Source organism: Euprymna scolopes, chromosome 5 (assembly GCF_053919585.1).
Source record: "Euprymna scolopes isolate OS-2025 chromosome 5, ASM5391958v1, whole genome shotgun sequence".
In the NCBI taxonomy this organism is placed as follows: Eukaryota; Metazoa; Mollusca; class Cephalopoda; order Sepiida; family Sepiolidae; genus Euprymna; species Euprymna scolopes.
In genome coordinates, this window is record NC_136486.1 from 111,263,719 (window position 1) to 111,290,134 (window position 26,416).

The following is a 26,416-nucleotide window of genomic DNA, read 5'->3' on the forward strand; positions in this document are numbered from 1 at the left end:
GTTGTTTTTTTTTTTTTCAAGAATAAACAATTATAAACAGAACGACTCATAGACATCTATCTATATTCTTTTTTCATTTTAATATACTTTCATAGAAATGTTTCTGTTACGTCACAAAAAACTATTTTCTTTACGTCAAAAGTGTCACGCTCATACATTAATTCCATAGTTAATATATACTGACCCAACGGGTCATGGGTAGTCTAGTATATATATATATATATATATATATATGTATGTATGTGTGTAAAAATGAATAATTATATATATATATATATATATATATATATATATATATATATATCGTTTTGTTTAATCCCCCCTTTTTTTTTTTTTTTCTATCTATATCTATATATATATCTATATATATATCGGGTAATGTAATACCTAATTTTCAACTTTGAATTATTTAAATTTAAGATCTAATTTCGAAAAAATGTTTTTTTTTTTTTTTTTTTTTTTTTTATATGAATCGATTTTAATTTGAACCCCATTTAATTTTAAAATCTCTTTCCTTATGTGTAAAAACTTTAAAATCTGTATTGGTATCGGTTAAAAACTTAAAAATTCGTTTAATTATATCGAACATTTAAAATTTCTAAAAATACGTTTAAAGTTTTAAAAAATATATTTTTAATTATATCGAATCACGTTTAAAAATTTCGAAGTACGTTTAAAAATTATTTTTTAAAAACCCAAATCTTTCAAGGTTTGGGGAAGTGAGTATTTATCTATCCTAAGTGATTTCCCTAGTTTATTAACATTATTATATTTTTCTATAGTTTTAAATTCGAAATAGATTATAAATTACATTTATAAAATATAATATATATATATATATATATATATGACATTAATTAAAAATCTATAATATAATTGCGATTAAAATCCAAGTTTACCGACTAATTATTTATGTATTTACAATTTTTTTCCTTATATATATATATATATATATATAAAAAACAACATCTAAGTGTTGTTCTTTTCATTGATCCAATTTATTAGGAGACCCTTCCTTCTATGTATGCAACTTTTCAAAGCTTCACTCCTCACATTTAAACATTTTATTTTTGGGTCATGAATGGACCGGAGGATGTGGTATTTCTCTGCGTTACAGAGTGAGCATTGACTTAATTCCGGGGCGTAGGCTGGTCTATGCTCTATTTTTCTCCATTTTATGGAAAAGGGTGTATTTTTTTCTTTAAGCTCCCACACGCGGGTAGCTAATGCTGTATTCATCCTTGTTTTAGCTCTAAAGGAGCTCATATGTGCATAATATCTTTGTTTAAATTGGCCTTTTGTCATACCTATATATATTTCCGGTATATTTGTGGATTGTTCCGTTACTGTGGCCTCATAGACAAGGGATTCAGCTTTACAATTACCCTCCAATGGACAGCTATTTTTGGTCCTGCAAGAGCAGCCTGCGTTATCTATCTTTTTTGGTTCTTTGGATATTATCGACTTTATTGATGGAGCTGTCGAGTAACTAACTTTCACCGTGTTTCTATTAAAAAGTTTATGTAGTCTATGTGTTCTTGGAAAATGTTTGTCTAGAAGGCTAAGAAAACAATGCCCTACTCTAGTTTTAGTGTTCAATGAAAACGGAGGTAAGAACCAGATTATTTTCCGTTTCCTCTTTCGTTTTATATTTTCTTTATTCTGGGTTTGTTGAAATTTTATGTTTTCATTGAACCCACTTTGATGCAGTGCGTCATTATAATATGGTGCTGCTTTCTCGAACACTTCAGCGTTCGAAGAAAGCCGTGAAATCCTTTGGCTAATGTTCGCTACCATATTTTTAAACACTGTGGGTGGGTGGCATGAACCCTTATTTATATACATGAGTTTTTCATTTAGTTTGTGAAAGGGTTTGTGTATTTTCTTCTCGAGATCTAGAGTGGCATCTAAAAAATCTACTCTATCTAAATTTGTCTGTATTATTATTTTAAAGCCTAGTTCCTTAAAAAATTCAGTTAGGTCTTTTCTAAGCCTGTCTAGTGCACATCCATTGTAGTCACGCGATAGGCAAAGTCCATCATCTCTATATAATCCAAAAAAGTGATCTGGGAATTTATATTTCATGGTCTCCAGTAGAAAAAGTCCAACCAGATCGCAGATATCAGCACTGTCATACGCCCCCATCGCGACGTCAAAGGGGTCTTCGGGGTTTGATTTTTTGACCCACGTTTTATCGTCAAAAAATAAAAGGGTCTGTCGAGCTTGCATGATTGTTTCCTTATCGAGCTCACTTATCTTTCTATATTTTGATGCGAAGATCAACGATTTTTCTAGGATTTCCTTAGTGATTGAAGGGTAAAAATCGACGATATCCAGTTGTGTAAACTTACATTTGTGTGGTTCAGTTATGTTTTTAAACCAGTCCAGTACCGCGCTAGCGTCTGCCCACAAATTAAGATTTGATTTTCTTTTTATCTCTTTTACTATTTCTCTAAGTATAGACTTGCTAGCTAGACCGATTTCGCTTTTAGCCGGGTTTATTAACCTGCAGGTTGGCCTATTATTAAAATTTTCCTTGTGGTCTTTTAAAGTTATAAACACCTTTTTCTTTGCTAACCTATTTACTCTGTATTCTATACCTAATTTTGTGGCAACTTCTGTAGCCTCTTGGTTAATAGATTTATAAGTATCTTTTCTTGCTACCTGGTATTTTTCTGTAATTGAGTTTAGTACAAGTTGTTTTTTCTGTTCCTTTTCCATTTTATATAAATTTTTCGTTTTATCTGAGAAAACAATCGTCTCATTTTCTCTTTTTATTTTTTTGATATCAGCTGTCATTGTTTTTTGAAATTGATTTGATCTATGTTTAAATTCAAGCTTAGCGATAATGTCTAGTAAATCTTTTTCAAAATGTTCTAATTCTTCCACTTTACTCGGGTATTTTATAGATTTTAATCCAAAATTGTTTTTCACATTCTCTTGGATGTTTGTTTCGTTTATAACCTTCCATCTCATCCTCTGAATTACATCTTCAATTTTCGATAGTAGGATTCTTGTATACAGCTGGTTACTTGGTGTTGGTATATTTTTAGTGGAGTAATTTAAGGTATATTGTTCCATCTCCGGTTGTTTTTAAAGAAGGTGGTCTTTACTTCCTGTTTTGTGGTGTTCTTTCCCGATAGTGCTCAACCACTAGGCTATTGGTATTTACCGTAAATTCCTGGTGGGGGCGAATATGATTAGTTTTTTTGGAAAAAGAATTCCAGCAGAGTGCTCAATTAAAAGGAAAATCCAAATTTTAAGAGCGTACTTATATTTTGTGTACAGAAAGTTGTTAGTTGAGACAGGTCATTGGTACCGTCGGTTTCAAGCCCGATAATAAGGCCCGTTTAAGGTATCCTTATCGAGCTCTCTTCAGCCAATATTCGTCTATCTTATAACCGGAAGTGTGAAGTATATATACCTCGCGAATCCACGTTCAAATCTCGTTTTGTTTAATCCCCCCCCTTTTTTTTTTTTTTTTTTTTTTTTTTTTTTCTATCTATATCTATATATATATCTATATATATATCGGGTAATGTAATACCTAATTTTCAACTTTGAATTATTTAAATTTAAGATCTAATTTCGAAAAAATGTTTTTTTTTTTTTTTTATATGAATCGATTTTAATTTGAACCCCATTTAATTTTAAAATCTCTTTCCTTATGTGTAAAAACTTTAAAATCTGTATTGGTATCGGTTAAAAACTTAAAAATTCGTTTAATTATATCGAACATTTAAAATTTCTAAAAATACGTTTAAAGTTTTAAAAAATATATTTTTAATTATATCGAATCACGTTTAAAAATTTCGAAGTACGTTTAAAAATTATTTTTTAAAAACCCAAATCTTTCAAGGTTTGGGGAAGTGAGTATTTATCTATCCTAAGTGATTTCCCTAGTTTATTAACATTATTATATTTTTCTATAGTTTTAAATTCGAAATAGATTATAAATTACATTTATAAAATATAATATATATATATATATATATATATATATGACATTAATTAAAAATCTATAATATAATTGCGATTAAAATCCAAGTTTACCGACTAATTATTTATGTATTTACAATTTTTTTCCTTATATATATATATATATATATATAAAAAACAACATCTAAGTGTTGTTCTTTTCATTGATCCAATTTATTAGGAGACCCTTCCTTCTATGTATGCAACTTTTCAAAGCTTCACTCCTCACATTTAAACATTTTATTTTTGGGTCATGAACAACACTTAGATGTTGTTTTTTATATATATATATATATATATAAGGAAAAAAATTGTAAATACATAAATAATTAGTCGGTAAACTTGGATTTTAATCGCAATTATATTATAGATTTTTAATTAATGTCATATATATATATATATATATATATATTATATTTTATAAATGTAATTTATAATCTATTTCGAATTTAAAACTATAGAAAAATATAATAATGTTAATAAACTAGGGAAATCACTTAGGATAGATAAATACTCACTTCCCCAAACCTTGAAAGATTTGGGTTTTTAAAAAATAATTTTTAAACGTACTTCGAAATTTTTAAACGTGATTCGATATAATTAAAAATATATTTTTTAAAACTTTAAACGTATTTTTAGAAATTTTAAATGTTCGATATAATTAAACGAATTTTTAAGTTTTTAACCGATACCAATACAGATTTTACAGTTTTTACACATAAGGAAAGAGATTTTAAAATTAAATGGGGTTCAAATTAAAATCGATTCATATAAAAAAAAAAAAAAAAAAAAAAAAAAAAACATTTTTTCGAAATTAGATCTTAAATTTAAATAATTCAAAGTTGAAAATTAGGTATTACATTACCCGATATATATATAGATATATATATAGATATAGATAGAAAAAAAAAAAAAAAAAAAAAAAAAAAAGGGGGGATTAAACAAAACGAGATTTGAACGTGGATTCGCGAGGTATATATACTTCACACTTCCGGTTATAAGATAGACGAATATTGGCTGAAGAGAGCTCGATAAGGGTACCTTAAACGGGCCTTATTATCGGGCTTAAAACCGACGGTACCAATGACCTGTCTCAACTAACAACTTTCTGTACACAAAATATAAGTACGCTCTTAAAATTTGGATTTTCCTTTTAATTGAGCACTCTGCTGGAATTCTTTTTCCAAAAAAACTAATCATATTCGCCCCCACCAGGAATTTACGGTAAATACCAATAGCCTAGTGGTTGAGCACTATCGGGAAAGAACACCACAAAACAGGAAGTAAAGACCACCTTCTTTAAAAACAACCGGAGATGGAACAATATACCTTAAATTACTCCACTAAAAATATACCAACACCAAGTAACCAGCTGTATACAAGAATCCTACTATCGAAAATTGAAGATGTAATTCAGAGGATGAGATGGAAGGTTATAAACGAAACAAACATCCAAGAGAATGTGAAAAACAATTTTGGATTAAAATCTATAAAATACCCGAGTAAAGTGGAAGAATTAGAACATTTTGAAAAAGATTTACTAGACATTATCGCTAAGCTTGAATTTAAACATAGATCAAATCAATTTCAAAAAACAATGACAGCTGATATCAAAAAAATAAAAAGAGAAAATGAGACGATTGTTTTCTCAGATAAAACGAAAAATTTATATAAAATGGAAAAGGAACAGAAAAAACAACTTGTACTAAACTCAATTACAGAAAAATACCAGGTAGCAAGAAAAGATACTTATAAATCTATTAACCAAGAGGCTACAGAAGTTGCCACAAAATTAGGTATAGAATACAGAGTAAATAGGTTAGCAAAGAAAAAGGTGTTTATAACTTTAAAAGACCACAAGGAAAATTTTAATAATAGGCCAACCTGCAGGTTAATAAACCCGGCTAAAAGCGAAATCGGTCTAGCTAGCAAGTCTATACTTAGAGAAATAGTAAAAGAGATAAAAAGAAAATCAAATCTTAATTTGTGGGCAGACGCTAGCGCGGTACTGGACTGGTTTAAAAACATAACTGAACCACACAAATGTAAGTTTACACAACTGGATATCGTCGATTTTTACCCTTCAATCACTAAGGAAATCCTAGAAAAATCGTTGATCTTCGCATCAAAATATAGAAAGATAAGTGAGCTCGATAAGGAAACAATCATGCAAGCTCGACAGACCCTTTTATTTTTTGACGATAAAACGTGGGTCAAAAAATCAAACCCCGAAGACCCCTTTGACGTTGCGATGGGGGCGTATGACAGTGCTGATATCTGCGATCTGGTTGGACTTTTTCTACTGGAGACCATGAAATATAAATTCCCAGATCACTTTTTTGGATTATATAGAGATGATGGACTTTGCCTATCGCGTGACTACAATGGATGTGCACTAGACAGGCTTAGAAAAGACCTAACTGAATTTTTTAAGGAACTAGGCTTTAAAATAATAATACAGACAAATTTAGATAGAGTAGATTTTTTAGATGCCACTCTAGATCTCGAGAAGAAAATACACAAACCCTTTCACAAACTAAATGAAAAACTCATGTATATAAATAAGGGTTCATGCCACCCACCCACAGTGTTTAAAAATATGGTAGCGAACATTAGCCAAAGGATTTCACGGCTTTCTTCGAACGCTGAAGTGTTCGAGAAAGCAGCACCATATTATAATGACGCACTGCATCAAAGTGGGTTCAATGAAAACATAAAATTTCAACAAACCCAGAATAAAGAAAATATAAAACGAAAGAGGAAACGGAAAATAATCTGGTTCTTACCTCCGTTTTCATTGAACACTAAAACTAGAGTAGGGCATTGTTTTCTTAGCCTTCTAGACAAACATTTTCCAAGAACACATAGACTACATAAACTTTTTAATAGAAACACGGTGAAAGTTAGTTACTCGACAGCTCCATCAATAAAGTCGATAATATCCAAAGAACCAAAAAAGATAGATAACGCAGGCTGCTCTTGCAGGACCAAAAATAGCTGTCCATTGGAGGGTAATTGTAAAGCTGAATCCCTTGTCTATGAGGCCACAGTAACGGAACAATCCACAAATATACCGGAAATATATATAGGTATGACAAAAGGCCAATTTAAACAAAGATATTATGCACATATGAGCTCCTTTAGAGCTAAAACAAGGATGAATACAGCATTAGCTACCCGCGTGTGGGAGCTTAAAGAAAAAAATACACCCTTTTCCATAAAATGGAGAAAAATAGAGCATAGACCAGCCTACGCCCCGGAATTAAGTCAATGCTCACTCTGTAACGCAGAGAAATACCACATCCTCCGGTCCATTCATGACCCAAAAATAAAATGTTTAAATGTGAGGAGTGAAGCTTTGAAAAGTTGCATACATAGAAGGAAGGGTCTCCTAATAAATTGGATCAATGAAAAGAACAACACTTAGATGTTGTTTTTTATATATATATATATATATATATAAGGAAAAAAATTGTAAATACATAAATAATTAGTCGGTAAACTTGGATTTTAATCGCAATTATATTATAGATTTTTAATTAATGTCATATATATATATATATATATATATTATATTTTATAAATGTAATTTATAATCTATTTCGAATTTAAAACTATAGAAAAATATAATAATGTTAATAAACTAGGGAAATCACTTAGGATAGATAAATACTCACTTCCCCAAACCTTGAAAGATTTGGGTTTTTAAAAAATAATTTTTAAACGTACTTCGAAATTTTTAAACGTGATTCGATATAATTAAAAATATATTTTTTAAAACTTTAAACGTATTTTTAGAAATTTTAAATGTTCGATATAATTAAACGAATTTTTAAGTTTTTAACCGATACCAATACAGATTTTAAAGTTTTTACACATAAGGAAAGAGATTTTAAAATTAAATGGGGTTCAAATTAAAATCGATTCATATAAAAAAAAAAAAAAAACATTTTTTCGAAATTAGATCTTAAATTTAAATAATTCAAAGTTGAAAATTAGGTATTACATTACCCGATATATATATAGATATATATATAGATATAGATAGAAAAAAAAAAAAAAAAAAAAAAAAAAAAGGGGGGGGATTAAACAAAACGAGATTTGAACGTGGATTCGCGAGGTATATATACTTCACACTTCCGGTTATAAGATAGACGAATATTGGCTGAAGAGAGCTCGATAAGGATACCTTAAACGGGCCTTATTATCGGGCTTGAAACCGACGGTACCAATGACCTGTCTCAACTAACAACTTTCTGTACACAAAATATAAGTACGCTCTTAAAATTTGGATTTTCCTTTTAATTGAGCACTCTGCTGGAATTCTTTTTCCAAAAAAACTAATCAATTATATATATATATATATATATATATATATATATATATATATATATATATATATATATATCAAATTGTCGTACTGTCCTTCTTTCTGAACGAATGTTCCATAGAAATTTTCCCAAATTCATATTTTTGGATTCAATCATTCAATCAACTCGGGTGATATTCACTCGCAAAAAAACAAAAAACAAAATTAAAGTTCAAAGTTAATGCCGGTTAAAGACGTTAATATGAATGCTGAACTTTTTAATGCGTGGACATTATTATTAAGGAAATACGGCATAGTACGACAAAGAGGCCCTCGGTATTCAATAACGCCTCGTTCCCATTCATATTTGACTATTGATTGCAGGTTATTTCATTTTTATAAGCATATCTTTTACAAATCATGTTAGTATTATTTGTCAGAACTTGTTTAATACGTGAAAGGTTAGCAGATTAAAAAAAAAATGTTGCTTCATGGAAATCGGCTGAGATAAATCACAAGTCTATGAGAGATTGTTGCAGTTACTAATTTTCAAATACACAACCTTCAATCGAACAATTAAAACGACATTAGACTTGCATTGTGTGAAAAGGTTAAAGTAGATGAATGTTGTTACTCGTAATAATGTGAATGAATGACGGATTCTGAAAGCTAATACATAAACGGCTATATGACTGTCTGTCTGTTGGCCTGTCTCTTTATCGGTCTGTCTGTCCGTGTCCATATTTTCAAACTCTATCTCCTCCGAAATTAAAAGTCGCAGAGCGGCGCTAGCGGCCTCAAATGATTGAATTTTTTTTACGGACCGTTCTTTTATGGGTCTTAAGCCGGTTAAAATTGTTTTTAAGGGGTTAAAATTGTTTTTAAGGGATCAAAAAATGGGTCAAAATTGAAAAAATCGTTATACATTTTGTACATTCATCTTAGTTTATTTAAAATTTTTAATTTTTAATCGGTTTATATTCATGTCACGTTGGTACAGTGGTAACGTCACCAGCTTTGAATTCTACAGTTTCGATTTCAATTCTAGCTGATGGCACCTGAATACTTTATTTTTTTTTACTTTTGAAATCACAACTCTATATACATAATCTGGATGAATTAAAATATCATATTTAAGCGTATTTTACGCCCAGAAAAAGCCGAGCGCCTACCCCGCCCCGCTAATACATTGCTAAATTCAAAGACTTTGACAAGGTCTTCTTATGAAAACTAAATCTTACGATATTACTGAACGAGTATTTAATATAATCAAATGAAAAATCTAGGTTATCCACGATGAATGTACATCCAAGAAACATGATATTAATGCGGGTGTGCCTCAGGGGTCGATCCTTGGACCTTTATTAATTTCTGATATTCATAAATGACTTCCCCAGTAAAATTTTGTCCAAGATGGCTATATTTGTTGATGACACCATATACTAGACAGGAAAAACAAATGCGAACATAGCCAAAGTAATAGCAGAAACCTTAGAAAACGACTTTCAATCTAGTTGAATAGAGATAAAAAATGGATGGTAACATTTTATGCTACTAAGACTAAACTGCTTTCCTTTAACAATTACAAGAATCTTCTCTACCATCGATAGCCATCACTAATAACACCCTACTCATCGATCAAACGCCTCCGTTTAATATTCACAGGCCACATGAATTGTGACAAATATATTGAGGACACTGCAAAGGCTATTGCAAAGAAAATGGGCTCCCTCTATCGTACTAGAAAAATTACTCACACCCAAGAATATCCTTTATCTCTACAAAGTTACCACTTGCTTATGGATGGAGTATTGTTGCCACATCTGGGTTAGTCTCACGTTTTATTGAACAAGATCCAAAAATAAGTTTCCAATATAATAGGCCCTGAACTATGAACAAAACTTCAACCCCTGTTCCATCGCCGAAATGTTGCATCCCTGTGTGACAAATATGTTTGTGAAACGTGCTCTGACGAACTCATAGCACTGGTCCTCCCTCGACGTACCTATCCCAACTAACTCGACATCAGCAAAACCCCACCCCTTCCCTTTACTGTTGAGATTCCTAGATGCTGGAAGGCCTTCTACTCTAATAGTTTTTTTTTTTATACAAAGGAGCCATCACTTATCAAGGCCCGGAGGACATTCGAGGATAAGGGTTAATGAGTATACATAAGTAGGGGAAATTTTGTAAATTGGATTACTTAGGGGGATGGTTCATCAAGAGCTTGTTTACGTTGGACTTGAAGACAATCAAATTGTAGTCAGCTGGAAAGCAGGCAAATGGAAGAGAGTTAACAGGCGTGAAGTTCTAAGAAAGAAACTTTGTTCATGGAATGTATGTTTAGGTTTAGGCTCAGATAAGGAATGTAGGAAATTATTGATAGTGGTTTTGGCTAGAGTGTTTTTCATGAAAGCGTAGCGAGGGGGGGACCATAGATTGAAGCTCAGACGAGCACTTGCCATGAAAATAACGATAAAGCAGAGACAGGCTCGCAACGTCTCTTCTGTGGGAAAGAGGTTGCAGGAAAGAGAAAAGGGCATCCCCCACTAGGCTACAAAGTCTATTTTGAACTCTGTCAAGGCAGGATAAGAGTTTAGTAGCTCCTGCCCAGATTTGGCAACAGTGCTCCATTATTGGTTGCACCTTGCTTTTATATAGGTAGAAAATTGCATCAGGAGTGAGATATCTATTGGAGCGGCCTTGGCAATGGATTTGATGTATGTGTTTATTTCAGATCAGAAGTAAAGGTCAGGCTCAGAAGTTTGTCAAAACATACAGCCTCCCTAAGACGAGAACCATTCATTTCAATTGATGCCAGATGAGGATCAAAGCGGTGATGATATAAAGATAGGAGCTTGGTTTTAGATGCATTAGAATTACCCAGCCACCGCTTTCCCCATTGTACCGCATGCTCAAGATCAGAGGAGAGAGAGTCAGAGAGAACTTTGTCATTTACGGCCTTTGATGTGTTGCCATAGATGGTAGTGTCGTCAGCAGAGATGTTAACGAATGATCTTAGGATGTTATTTGGAAGATCATTGATCTAGATCAGGAAGAGAGTTGGGCCCAGGATAGACCCCTGAGGGAGTCCAGCATTAATACTGTGAGCTTCTGATTTCTGCCCATCAACTACTACTCTTATGAATCTATCTGACAGAAATGATTTAATAATTGAGAAAACATTTCCAGCTATACCATAGCTGGATATCTTATGAACTAGGCCTTTATGCCATACCCTATCACAGTCCTTTGATATGTCAAGAGCAATTGCCCTAGAAAGAAAGCCTCCATTAAGAGATTCACTAATTCTATAAGATATAACTGTCAGTACATTTGCTGTAGATCTAGCAGAACGGAAACCGTATTGTATGTCTTCCTTCTGACTACTAGACTATGGGATTCCCTCCCTGTTTCCTGCTTCCTTGATTGTGCTAATTTTCAGAAGTTGAAATATAATGTAAGCAGACTTGCTACTCAACACTTTGCATACTCCCCTGTAGACGTCCTAAATAGCAGCCTTTTACGTTCACGTGGCAACATGCTTTGCTTGGAGTGAATCAGAGTAAAATTTTTTAAAAAAAACATTATATATATATATATATATATATATATATATATATATATATATATATATATATATATATATGAGAGAGAGAGGGAGAGAGAGAGAGAGAGAGAGAAAGCGATTGTATTGTTTTTTGTTTCTTAGATGTTAATCCAATGAAGCTCCAGTTTTTATTACATAGTGCTCAATAACAAATAGAGCTGTGTTAGAGAATAAATTTTTCAAATCTTTGCAAAATTATTTTTCTATCAGATCCAGTTCGAGTTGGTCTGGAGACTTGAGGAGGTTAGATTTTGAACAAAGTAGCAGCTAAAACATGTACGCACATATGTAGCCAATAATATTTGTACAAATAGATAAATTAAAACTAATATATATATATATATATATATATATATATATATATATAAAGATTATCATTATATTTAAAATTATTAAAGTTGAGCCCCGTCTGAGAAATAAAACATTAAGTCAGTCAACTCTCTGACTGTTTTACTGTTATGGCCGAATTTGGCATTTATAGGTGTTTAATTTCCTTAATTTGCATGTTAATTGATGTTGGCCCATGAGTAACGTCCTAGCAAATAGTCAAAGGTGACTTTGTAGCTGGGTTCGAATATCTCAACCTGCAGTAATTATTATTTCCTACTCTCATTTGAACACGTCCGAACTCGAGATTCGAAACCCGAATCTCTTGTATGTGAGGCATGTATCCTGTTACCTGAGCAACTGAACCAAACACAAAAAAATCCATTAGCTCACACAGATCAAACAACATCCGATTTGGAATGTATCTCCTTCATCTCGAATAAGGAGTGTAGTCATCCAACCACTGAGAACTCAAGCCGATGTCTCACAAGTAGGATTTTACACCCTTTGTATGAGATGAAGTAGGTACATTTTATAGTCGGATTTCACTGTGATTTGCTTGGTCAGTATTAGGGTTAGGGTTAGCTAATAGATTTTTTTTGTGTGTGTGGCGCGGTTGATCAAGTGTACTCGCCTCGCGTGCAAGAGATTCAAATTTTGAATCCCGAGTTCAGAGGTGTTCAACTGGTGAGCTCAAATGAGGGCGAAACTCAAGTCTTGGATTTCCGGTCTGTTGGCGTTTATGGTTCGTGTGAGTTACAACGTCGTTTGACAGTGAAAGTATATATATATATATATATATATATATATATATATATATATATATATATATATATATATATATATATCAGGTTGACAAGTAAGTTCTTGCATTTTTTTTTTTTTTTTAAATTCAGATGAACATATCTCGACTCAAACAAAAAAATATTGATTGAAATAAGCACCATCAGAATCAACGCACTTTTGCCAACGTAAAACAAGTGTATTTATGCCAGTAACGTAAAAATCTTGCATTCTGATTAAGACGCTGAAGGTGTTTTTGATATTGCTTAGGTTTTTAAAGCATTTCTCATGCAGAAAATTGTCGAAATGCTTGAAGAAGTGGTTGTCGGTAGGTGAAAAGATGAGACAGAGTTTCGTAGCTCAATTCAACTTCTGCAGGGTCAGTTTAGCAACGTGCGGGAATTGTCACAGAAGAAAATTGGGCCTTTTCTGTTGACTAATGTTGGGTTTTGTTGTCGAAGTTTTGGATGCATTTCATCCATTTGTTAACAGTACTTCGCTGCCATATTGGTTTCGCCTGTATTAAAAAAAACTGTAATGGACGAGACCACCAAACTGTCAGCATGACCTTCTTTTGGTGCAACTCTGGTTCTGGGAAATCTCATGGAACTTCGTCAGCATCTAATCACTGAGCTGAGCGATGTCAGTTGTTGTAAAGAACCCACAACCTGGTCGAGAAACGAGTCATTCTTGTTGCGTAAAAATGACGACACTTCATAATGGCGTTTCTTTTGCTTGTCATTCAATTTGTGAGGCACCCATTTATCAAGTTTTTTTGTCTTTTCATTCTCTCTCAAGTGGTTGGAAATCGTCGTATACGTTATGTCTAATTAAGAAACAACTTCTCAAACAATTGTGTGTGCATTGGCTTTAACTAAGGCTTTTAATTGATTGTTGTCAACATTCGATGACCGACCACTACATTCATCATCTTCAAGACGCTTGTCGCTGCTGCAAAATTTATTAAACCACCATTGTGCTGTGCTTTTAGTAGTGGTTCCGGGGCAACACGTTTCGTTGATATAGCAAGCTGTTTCAACAGCTTTTCGGTCTTGTTTGAATTGAAATAAAAAAATTATGCGAATTTGTTTTTGTTTCGATCTTGTATTCAACGTTCTGAAAAGAAGACATAATTGTTTTAAAATGATTGTTATTTAAACGAACAGATAGAACGAAAAACGTTCTTTAAAACAATATATAAAGTAAAGGTATTTTAACGAAAAATTATTTGAAAGTACATCATTTGAAATCAACATTGAAAATTCCGCAAGAACTTTCTTATGAACCTAACAGGCTGTATCTTTAAGAGAATTAAAAATAGGCTTAGGCTGCCCCTTAATGCGTAATGCGAAGTTCCATCCAAACAAATTGTTGAACAAAATGCCCACTTGTATAGGCATAACTAGATTTTAATTCATTCAACACCTTCAATTACAAAAAGCCCACCTGCCGAAATTTTTGCCTTCTAAATTTTAAGAGTGAATGCCTTCACCATTACGAAAACAAAACCATCTGAACTCCGCCAACATAATCCCCTCTGATAAAAAAAAACAACACTTTTCCTCTAACTAAAAAATATCACGCAAGTACTTTTCAATAACAGATTTCCAAATTATATTGTCAAATAAAATCAGTGCTCCAAAATTATATTGTCAAATAAAATCAGTGCTCCAAAATTATATTGTCAAATAAAATCAGTGCTCCAAAACTTAAAAAATACACCCATAAATAGTAATACCTCACAACAGAAAAATCTTAATACCATTAATCTATTCTACTCTAAACAAATGCAACCAGACTTTAAATTAGAAAAACAGGCCATAAAAATATTATTCATAGACATGTTTTTCCCCACCGACAACAATAAGATTAGACTTATGATATACTATAAAACATTTAAAACTCAAAATCTAGTAGTAAAAAACAATGTCTTCGCTACCTTTAAGCTACTCGAACGAACCTACGTCATGTATAAGTTGAAATGCCCCTTGAGAGAGTGCAGTTTCTACGCTGGTTACGTTAGTTATACGACCACTACCTTATCACGTCGCCTTACCATGCATAATACAACATTTGCAAAAATGAAAGTATAACCCTCTCCGAAGTTGTCAGCAATGCAAATAACACACCACGAAACCAACGTCAAGAAGTTAAAAAAAAATACTTTAAGCTATATGCATTAAAACGCAAAACATGCCCTTAATTAAATCACATTCCATTCCAGCGAAAACACACTCAAATGACTGTTGTACCACCCCTCCCCCCCCCCGTCCCCTACCTGACCCAGTCCTGACCACAGAACTGATTATCCCTCTCTCCCACACTGGGCACTCACAGCTTGCACGCATTCACCGCTGCTACTTTAAAAAAAAAAAAAAAAACTTCCAGCCCGCCTCGCAAATAATGTTCATACAGCAGTTCTAATGATATCTTCTTGGAAAGACAAAAAGCATCACCGCAGCCAACTTCGAACTACTTTATTTTAATTCCTTCGATCTGCACACTAAAAAGATCATCAGAAAAATTTAAAAAAAAAAAAAAATGATCTAATCAAACGGAAGTTCTCTGTTGTCTTTGACGACGTTTATATATATATATATATATATATATATATATATATATATATATATATTCGATTTTTTAATGTGAGATGATATATAATTATTTTCACAATCAAACAACGCCGTAGCTCATACAAGCCATGAAAGCAACAGACCAGAAGTTCAAGACTCGAATTTCGCCTTCATTTGGGATAATTAGGTGAACATATCTGAACACACAATTGGAAACACGAGTCACACACACACACACACACACACACACACACACACACACACACACACACACACACACAATGTATGTATTAAAAAACTAATACTAAAAATATATAAATGTCTATATCTTTTCTCTATTTGTTTCTTATTTGTTGACGTGTAGGAATGCAAAACATCTTTAAAAAAACAATAAATAGGCGTTTTTCTAAAAGAATACATGCACACATATGTGTTCTTTTTTTCTAGATATTAACTTGTGCTGATAAACAGATTACATTGAAGAAGACCGAAAGTACGGTCGAAAAAATATGTTGTTGTAAAAAAGATTTTTGAATTTTTTTCATAACAACATTCTGTATTCCTGCAGGTCACCAATAGAAAACGAATAAAGAAAAGTTATAAACTTTTATTCTTTTCGTATTTTTTTAATACATTTATATATATATATATATATATATATATATATATATATATATATATATATATATATATATATATATATATATATATATGCATTTCATTTTCTTTTATTACCGTTTTTTGCTGTTTAGTTACATACGTTTCAGTTGCCGGATCGTGTTGGCGATCCAGTAATCTCGTCAGACTTTACAGAAAAGAAAGAACTTTAATGTCTGACAAGGTTACTGGATTACCAACACGATCCGGCAATTGAAACATATGTAACTAAACAGAAAAAAAAACTGTAATAAAAAATGAAACGCATATTTGCTCTACAATAATATTGAGCACTTTCTTCAGGTTTTTATTAATTACCATTTTTGCTATATATATATATATATATATATATATATATATATATATATATATATGTGTGTGTGTGTGTGTGTGTGTGTGTGTGTGTGTGTGTGTATGTATGTATATATATATATGTATATATATATATATGTGTGTGGTGCATCACTGCATATGTATGTATATATATGTATATATATATGTATGTATACATATGTATATATATGTATGTATATATATGTACGTATATATATGTGTGTATATATGTATATGTATGTATGTATGTATGTATGCATGTATGTATGTACCTGTGTGTGTGTATGTGTGTGTAAATTTCAAAAGTAAATATTCTTTTTCCTGACTTCCTTTTCTTTTTTTTTCTTTTTTTTTTTTAGCCACCGGCTAGCGGATTAATTCAAACACACGTCGACGGCTCCGCTGTTCGGACAAAGAGCAACATTCAGTTCGTTGAAAGTGCCCAGTGGGACCGTTCGACGACAAACTCCAACATGTTTAGACCAGTACGCATTATTGAGATACCCCGACGCTATCGACCACAACCTCCGGGTACCATTCCACTCAAATGTTACGGTAAGATTATACGCTGCGCTTCGCCCCTCCCCCCAACGCCATCGGATGATTGATATTCTGATTACCCTCGTCCATGTCCAGAGAAGTTGCTCAGCGAAAATCTCCTATCAAAATAAAATGTTTGATTTTATCGCCTTTGAAGCTTTGTACGTAAGAATCTCAGTGTGGGTGTGATAGGTAGCAGTTCGTTGTCGCGGGGAGGTTTATTAATAGACATCTCAATCATTTACGATTACAACTGGAATTCATCAATAACCATGTAAATGTAATAATATTTAGAAGCAGCTGTGTAAAAACAGGGCCAGAATCGTAAGTTTGCACATGTCGTTAAGATTAAGGAAATTGGAATTTTCTGATTAGAAGTTGAGTGAGAGCTACGTGTACAGGAAATGACGTTAAGGATAAGAAGCCGCACTAGTTACAGCCCCTTTTAAGATGGCGGCTATTGTCAAATAATTTCTAGCCTGACCAAGTAATTTCCGGAATAAGATGAATCACATATCTTTTTATTCTTCTTAACAACCTGCTGTAACGACCCACAACAAAAATTGATGAACAGAATCAAATATTGATTCTGTAGGAAGAAAGTTATCGATGATAAAGAAGCAATAAAGAGACTGAATTTACTTTATATAATAGATAAATAATAAATTGTTTACTTGATTAAAAGTCGTTTTTAAAATAATTCTAAACGCTTAGATCAGTGGTTCGCAACCACTATGTTGTGGCCCACTAATGTGCTGCAGAATAATTACTGGTGTGCCGTGACGAGATAATAGCTTGAAGCGATTTAATTTTATTTTGATTAATAAAAAAAACACTCAATTTCTTAATCATAATGACAACACTCAATATCAACTCTAAGTAAAAAAAAAAAAAAAAAAGCCATCAAAATCTTACTGCAATTTTCAGCGTCGTGAACTGGGAATGCCTTATCTAAACAACATTAAAAAAAAAACACATGAAATACTTAAAAATAATGAAGAGTTAAGTGTTTCTCACATTCGACACATATTGTAGCAGTGGTTAAGAAACACCAGGCACAACTGTCCCACTGACATTCAACGTTATTATTCTTTACAAAATATTGAATACAAGGATATGTTGATATATGTGAATAAAAATTATCCGTATATAATTTTTTTACTTTTTATTTTATTGCAAAAAGGCTTTATGAGTAGAAAATGCTACTTTTTTATGATAGGTGTGCCGTGAAAATTTAAATTAACCCAATAGTGTGCCGCCATGTAAAAAAAGGGTTGGGAACCACTGGCTTCGATAGATCGAAAGCTTAAGACGAAGCAAATTTTAAAGTTGTAATTTCATGATTTATTATAGAATTAGAAACGGTTCATCTGTTTTCACATATTGTGGGATATTTTTTTTTTTTATTTATCCATCTATTTCTTTAGCAGATGATCCTGTCGGACATTCTACCACTCATTCTGACTTCCAACCTAAATGTTTACCACCGAATTCAACTTTCGGTACTCTGGTAAGTGATCACCTGACACAAAATGGCGAAACAATAATCAATTAGATATTTTTCTCTTTTTAGTAGTTCCTATAATCATAATAATATTCGATACTGCATTCACTCTGAGAAAGTTTAATCAGTTTCTTCTCAAAAGAGAACTATTAAATTCACTAGTTGCATGTCATCCCGAGTGTGTGACACAATCATGTTGACATACCGGTTCTCGCCAGATCACCGAAGTTAAGCAACGTTGAGCCTGGCCAGTACCAGATGGGTGACTATTTGGAAAGGCTAGGTGCTGTATGTACCTTCTGGGAAGGTTGGGCGTGGGGTCAACACCCTCACTCTGTAAAAAGAACTCCTCGCTACAAAAGCATCTACAAAGTTGTAGATAGCCCATGCCCCTCCAGGGGCTCAAGGGCTATGGATGGATAGATGTCGCCCTGGCAAGAGGAAATGATGACGGCTTTATAGTTTATTGCAGGAGAGATTATGTTGTCCTTCCAAATGTTCTTATTTACTGTTGCGTTGTATATCACATTAGCAGTTAAACAATTATTCATTAGTGCGCAATTATTTCCTTTTATTTTGTATACTGACGGGAGTGCCCGGCGTTGCCCGGGTGTTTGGAAAAAAAAATGTGTTTGTAGGCAGGCAGGCTCGAACCTGTGACGCGAAGGCGGAAAAGAAGAAAGTGAAAGAAATGTTGAGATTTAACTGCTATGCTAAGACATGAGAAGAAGTGAAAAGCGTTCAAAATTAATGATTAAAAATTGACTTGAAGTGAATAAGAATCACGTACGTGCAGAAATAAAGGTTGGCTGCAGGCCAGTTTCTGCTTCCTACGATGTTGGGGGAAAACCAGCTCTCCCCAAGAAGGGGGAGCTCTCCAAATGAATAGCAATTGTCTGATATGACGGGTTTTCCCCACATTGATCAAAGCGAATTGCGTTTCTGGCCAGATAGCTGGAAAATTGATTCGATTCGAAAGGGAAATTATATATTGGTTCAAAATGAAAAGGATATTGAATTTCATATCCATTTACCATACAATTTGGATATAAAATTCAATATCCTTTTCATTTTGAACCAATATATAATTTCCATTACTCTATGATTTAAAAACTTAAAAAATTTTAATTTGGATTTTCTATGTTCATTGTATTTAGCAAATAATAATTTATAATAATGCTAATATTTTCTCCTCCGAGGAGATGAGTAGACATCGAAAACCTATAGGTTAAGGAGATATACTGTTTGAAATATATTCTTTGTCTTGCATTTAATAAAAATTCTAGATTTGAAACTCAACCATTTCACGCCATAAAATTTAAATTACTAAATTTTGATTTATTCGCTCTATCTGGTATATATGTGCAATTTTTATTTAGCTGGGATAGTCTTTATAAAATAGTATTATGTAAGACCAATATTCATTGGATTGTCTTTATAAAATAGTATTATGTAAGACCAATATTCATTGGATTGTCTTTATAAAATAGTATTATGTAAGACCAATATTCATTGGATTTCCACACCAATAGATCTATTGCATTACATTATTCTGAAGAATATATATATATATATATATATATCGACTGGTGTTAATCGTGACACCCTGCATTGAAGATTCCCGGATAAAAACACTATATATATATATATATATATATATATATATATATATATATATATATATATATATATATATATATATATAATTATTTACTATAATAATTATTAAATAACTACAGACACTAGTGTTTTATCCTTTCGGGAATCTTCAGTGCAGGGTGTCACGATTAACACCAGTCGATAGATTTGAACCCAGCAACAGAAGCCATCTCTGGCTCCATTAGTAAGGACCATATCCATTCGGCTACCATTAACCGCGAGAGATGTTGTTAAATTTTAAACGTTTATTTCATTAAATGCTTTTAACATCAGTCAGAGTGATCTAGTCATTATATGACGATCTCTCTCTCTCTCTTTCTCTCTCTCTCTCTCTCTCTCTCTCTCTCTATATATATATATATATATATATATATATATATATGGTACTGATTTCAAAAGTTAAAAAAAAAAACTAGAATCAAAACCAAAACGTTTAGCGCTGCAGCCGCGTTTTCTACCGTTTGAGCTTAACACTGGCGATGAGGAATTAAAAACTTACACTGCTACAGTAACTAATAATAAGCACGATTAAAATATAAACACTAGTAACATTATTAATAGTAATTACGGCATTAAATATATATATATATATATATATATATATTAGCACGGTATTAATGCTATTCTAATATTGACTTATATATTTGTAGAATAAAAACGTATTAGTCTTCTGATGAGCAAAAGCAGTGTTAGTTTTAAATTACTCGTCGCCAGTGTTGTGGCCTTGCAGGCCATTATTAAATTTCATCCCTTGAGTGTGGTGTTTCTTCTGATGTTACATTTTTTCTATCCTCGATTAAGGAAGGAGGGGTCCTTCTAGACTGAGACACGTTTTATTTTTGTTCCAGTGCCCTTTTTTTAATGAGCTGGATTTTCCTCACATTAAAAACCGACCTTGTGTCCAACTTTGCCATTGTAGGTAGGCGATTAACTATGGACAATAACTGAGTGTAGTTCCATTTCTATTGATAATTTTAGAAAACTTACTGTTTATTTATTATTGTGTTAATCTGCATTGATATCGATTGCATTATTTTTATTTTTCAGTCAAAGCGCAAAGTATTTTTGCTCAGCGGAGGGAAGTTTCGAAGTGAAACCACGCAAAGAACTGATTATCCAGCGTATCATGTGAAGCCGAGACGCAAGATTGAAAGCTATCGCCGTCAATTCAGTTCTGTACCTTTGGGTACTTTGAATATCTCAATCTAGAAAAAGGTGAAGATAGCTCATCAATATGTGACTGTTTTCACAGAATTTAATATGCCTTCTTCCAATAATCCTTTTTTTATACAGAGAAAGAGAGTGAGAGAAAAAATGAAAAAATACATATAATATGCACACACACGCACGCGCACACACACACACACACACACGCACACACACATACAAATTCACAAACACATACACACATACACATACTGGTGCTATCAGATCAGGCTGTCTGAAGATATTTGCTTTCTGAGACGAAATGCACCTAACATTGATGCCTTTTGTTTTTCTACTTTCTTTTGCAAAACTTAATTATGTTCTGCAAAACCAAAAACAAAAACAACAACCCACCTTTTCCCTCTTTTCCTTCTCATTTCCCCTTTTCTGTTTCTATCTCCCCCCACTTCCTTACTGGTTTCCTAACTTAAAATGTACCAAATATTAATACTGTAACCCTTTTCCCTCTCCCATTGCAAAACTCATTTATGTCCTACAGGGCAGGGAACAAAAACTATAAAACAACCAAACCAAACCAAACACTACAAACTAGCGATTGAAGATACAAAAAGATTGAAGAATAAAAACATTCTACAAAATAACTTGATGCAACATGAATACTATTTCCAAAATAACTGGATTTGGCATTAAATAACCTGAAAAGGGTTGATATGCCGTAAAACAAAACAACCAAGAAACCAAAACATACACACATATAAACACATATAAACACATACACACATAAATTTTTATAAAGTTTTCAATAAAAAATCAATTCCATCTTTTAATTTTTGGAATAATAACTAATGATATACATGTCTGGAAGGTAGAAACACACTTTTGTTCAATTTAATATTTGTTACAATTCGAAATATGATTTATAGAATATATACCTCAATAGTATATATATATATATATATATATATATATATATATATATATATATATATATATATATATGGACCAGCATTCCTACTGGACTGGATCGGACATTTGAACTCTAAGCTTCGACAACATCTGAAGAAAAGTGTGCTGGGCGCTACCACCGCCATAACGGTACGTAAAAAGATGAAAAAAATATTGCGATTTTTATGTAGATGTTATCTTATTTTATACTTTTTGAATGAATTCAATTATTTGTACCTAAGTCCATACATGCAGTGGTAGATGTTTAGGCTTCTTTCCATCAGTCCCGTTTTCGAATCTCGCTAGATTCAGCCACTCTGAGTGTCAGTGAATAATTATATTTTAAAAACAATATATATGCCACTCCCCATTTTGGGTTACCAAATTCGTAAAAGAGAAAATTATTCCAAACTCGCATTTAGGTAAAAAGGCACTTACGTATAAATAACGGAATTCATATATATATATATATATATATATATATATATATATATATATATATATAATAAGTTATATAATATATATAGGGCGATTAAGCTACACTGAATATTGAAGAGTCCTAGAGTGGATGAAACGCGGAATATTCAGTGTAGCTTAATCGCCATATATATTTTATAACTTACTAACTAGCTCTACCTACGTATTGAGCACTTTTGAAGTAAATACTTAAAGTTTACGCATAAATTTATACTTTTGTATATTAATTTTATGTGAGTAAATTAAGTAGTTATATATATATATATATATAACTACGAATATATTTTATATATATATTTTATATATATATATATATATATATATATACACACACACACACACACACACACACATATATATATACTACAAATCCTATGAATGACTTTTTGTGTTGCACGATTTCATCAAATATGATGAGTATGCTTGTATGAGGATAAAAGCCAAGGGAAGTAACTCTATGTTTTATGCCTACAAAATGTGTGTTTTTAAAGCAGGAAAATTAAAAAAAAAAAAACACTACGCGGCTCACAAATGCTATGCTGTGATATACTTAAAAGCCCTTTATTATGTAACAATATATACGTACGAGGGTCGTACCAAAAGTAAAGCCTACTATTTTTTTCATTAAAAAACTAAAACCTTTGAGAGCTACAAAGATGGGAGTTGTACCAATAAAACAAGCAACCATTTGTACTCCAGAAGTTATTTTTCTACAAAGTCACCACCATTCTCAAACCCTCTTGTCAGCCTTTTTTTATTCCACGACTGTTGCCACCCTGAAATCGACGACAAGCACATCTCCTAACTGTGCTAACATTAACCACATTAGCTTTGTAAACATTGAAGAGGCGCCAGTGACCATTGCTCGGTTCAGTGTTTTCCACATGGAGGAAGTCAGTGACACATCTCTACTTCTGACGCACATCCTTGACAGGGATTGCTTTCTTACAGTATCACACTTTCAATATCTGCAACAAAGAGATGAAACTTACAGGCCATGATGCATAAGTTCAGTCATCGTAACAATGCAATTTGTAATCCTCTTTGATCCATTCGGATCGAATAAAAAATATGAGGCATTACTTCTGGAACGTCCCTTGCGCATATATTTCAGAATAGAAAAATATTTAGATGACTGATTTTTTTTTCTATTGCATAAGAAATATTTTGTTAAAAGAATGCTTAACGCGTGTTAAATATATTGACTGCACTAAAGTTATGTTTCCAAAAATCCTTAATCCTGTGTTCTTTGTTTTTATTTATTTAATTTAATTTTTTTCACTGTTTGACCATCGCATTGATACCAATTTGTACATGAGCCATGTACCTGGTTAACTAAACACAAATGGTACTAAAATGTTTATAGAGTCACTGTAAGTACATTAAGATATTCTTGCACTGGTAGCTTAGTCTAATTTTTTGATGCAATGAAAGCGCTCCCCCCCTCCCCCCCCCAAAAAAAAAGATTTTCAGCGTGATGCTCTGGGTTTTCCTCATTTTCTTTAAAACCAATCACACGATCAGCGCAAAACTTTTGGCACCTTTGTAGAATTTGATTCTCTACAAGAGTTATTCTGATGTATCTTTCAAGTTTCCCCATATTTAGGGATTTATTTCAGATTTAGGGAGTGTTATTTTGGGGATTATTTATTATTGGAAGGAGCAAACATACGTAGAATGGTTTCTATGTGTTTGTTTGTCAACACTATTTAATGGTGATATTTTTTTGCAGGTGTGTAACAGTTTGGACAGTGTCTGAATTTTCGGTAGGGTATGTTTATTCGCCAAGTGATAACGACCATTAAGCTACCAGTGTGCAAGGGCTATCATATCAAACATGAACTAGAGACATGTAGCAAGCTAAAAACACCTGAGAGAATTAATCACCCCGGGTGGTACTGATATTCAAAAATTCGGGTCTTGGCTCATTCAAATCGAAAAATGATTTACAAATGTTTATTTGCTGGTGTATCTCTACCAGTTTTGATTGCTTTTTTTTTTTTTAATTTCTTATGGAAGTTGATCTCTTGAAAGCCAAATTAGTATGCTACTAGTATTTTTAGTTATAATAACCATAAAGGATCTTGGCCTTTTGGCCAAAATCAAAGTGTAGCATCTGTTCCGGCAGATACTGCAAGCAAAGACCATATGTGGGGGTAACCCCACATATCAGACCTTGGTCAATGTAGGGGAAACCCTTCATACCAATTGTCACCATCCAGCTCCCCTACTCCCCGGGGAGTTGGTCCCCATTTCCCCTTCACTCCTCACATTAAAAATCGGCCTTGTGCCTAATTTGCTCGGTGGGGGAGAAAATAAATACCATCTGTTCCGCAGATACTGCAAGCAAAGACGATATGTGGGGGAAACCCCACATATAAGACCTTGGTCAATGTAGGGGCAACCCTTCATACCAATTGTCACCATCCAGCTCCCCTACTCCCCGGGGAGCTGGTCCCCATTTCCCCTTCATTCCTCACATTAAAAATCGGCCTTGTGCCTAATTTGCTCGGTGGGGGAGCAAATAAATACCATCTGTTCCGCCAGATACTGCAAGCAAAGACGATATGTGGGGGAAGCCCCACATATAAGACCTTGGTCAATGTAGGGGCAACCCTTCATACCAATTGTCACTATCCAGCTCCCCTACTCCCCGGGGAGCTGGTCCCCATTTCCCCTTCATTCCTCACATTAAAAATCGGCCTTGTGCCTAATTTGCTCGGTGGGGAAGCAAATAAATACCATCTGTTCCGCCAGATACTGCAAGCAAAGACGATATGTGGGGGAAACCCCACATATAAGACCTTGGTCAATGTAGGGGCAACCCTTCATACCAATTGTCACTATCCAGCTCCTCTACTCCCCGGGGAGCTGGTCCCCATTCCCCCTTCACTCCTCACATTAAAAATCGGCCTTGTGCCTAATTTGCTCGGTGGGGGAGCAAATAAATACCAACCCCACACATAAGACCTTGGTCAATGTAGGGGCAACCCTTCATACCAATTGTCACTATCCAGCTCCCCTACTCCCCGGGGAGCTGGTCCCCATTTCCCCTTCATTCCTCACATTAAAAATCGGCCTTGTGCCTAATTTGCTCGGTGGGGGAGCAAATAAATACCATCTGTTCCGCCAGATACTGCAAGCAAAGACGATATGTGGGGGAAGCCCCACATATAAGACCTTGGTCAATGTAGGGGCAACCCTTCATACCAATTGTCACTATCCAGCTCCCCTACTCCCCGGGGAGCTGGTCCCCATTTCCCCTTCATTCCTCACATTAAAAATCGGCCTTGTGCCTAATTTGCTCGGTGGGGAAGCAAATAAATACCATCTGTTCCGCCAGATACTGCAAGCAAAGACGATATGTGGGGGAAACCCCACATATAAGACCTTGGTCAATGTAGGGGCAACCCTTCATACCAATTGTCACCATCCAGCTCCCCTACTCCCCGGGGAGCTGGTCCCCATTTCCCCTTCATTCCTCACATTAAAAATCGGCCTTGTGCCTAATTTGCTCGGTGGGGGAGCAAATAAATACCATCTGTTCCGCCAGA

The 26,416-nt window shown here is 33.4% G+C and overlaps 1 protein-coding gene across 1 annotated transcript in view; it reads left to right on the forward strand.

The window, feature by feature from the left end:
- LOC145276953 (uncharacterized) overlaps positions 1 to 21,617 on the forward strand; it is a 40,070-nt gene extending 18,453 nt beyond the window's left edge. Inside the window, exons 5-7 of the mRNA XM_080128469.1 lie at positions 16,930 to 17,125; positions 18,538 to 18,620; positions 21,321 to 21,617. Coding sequence (XP_079984595.1) covers positions 16,930 to 17,125; positions 18,538 to 18,620; positions 21,321 to 21,482 — 441 coding nt within the window. The 3' untranslated portion in view covers positions 21,483 to 21,617. The remainder of the gene's footprint in view (positions 1 to 16,929; positions 17,126 to 18,537; positions 18,621 to 21,320) is intronic.
- The last annotated feature ends 4,799 nt before the right edge of the window (positions 21,618 to 26,416 follow it).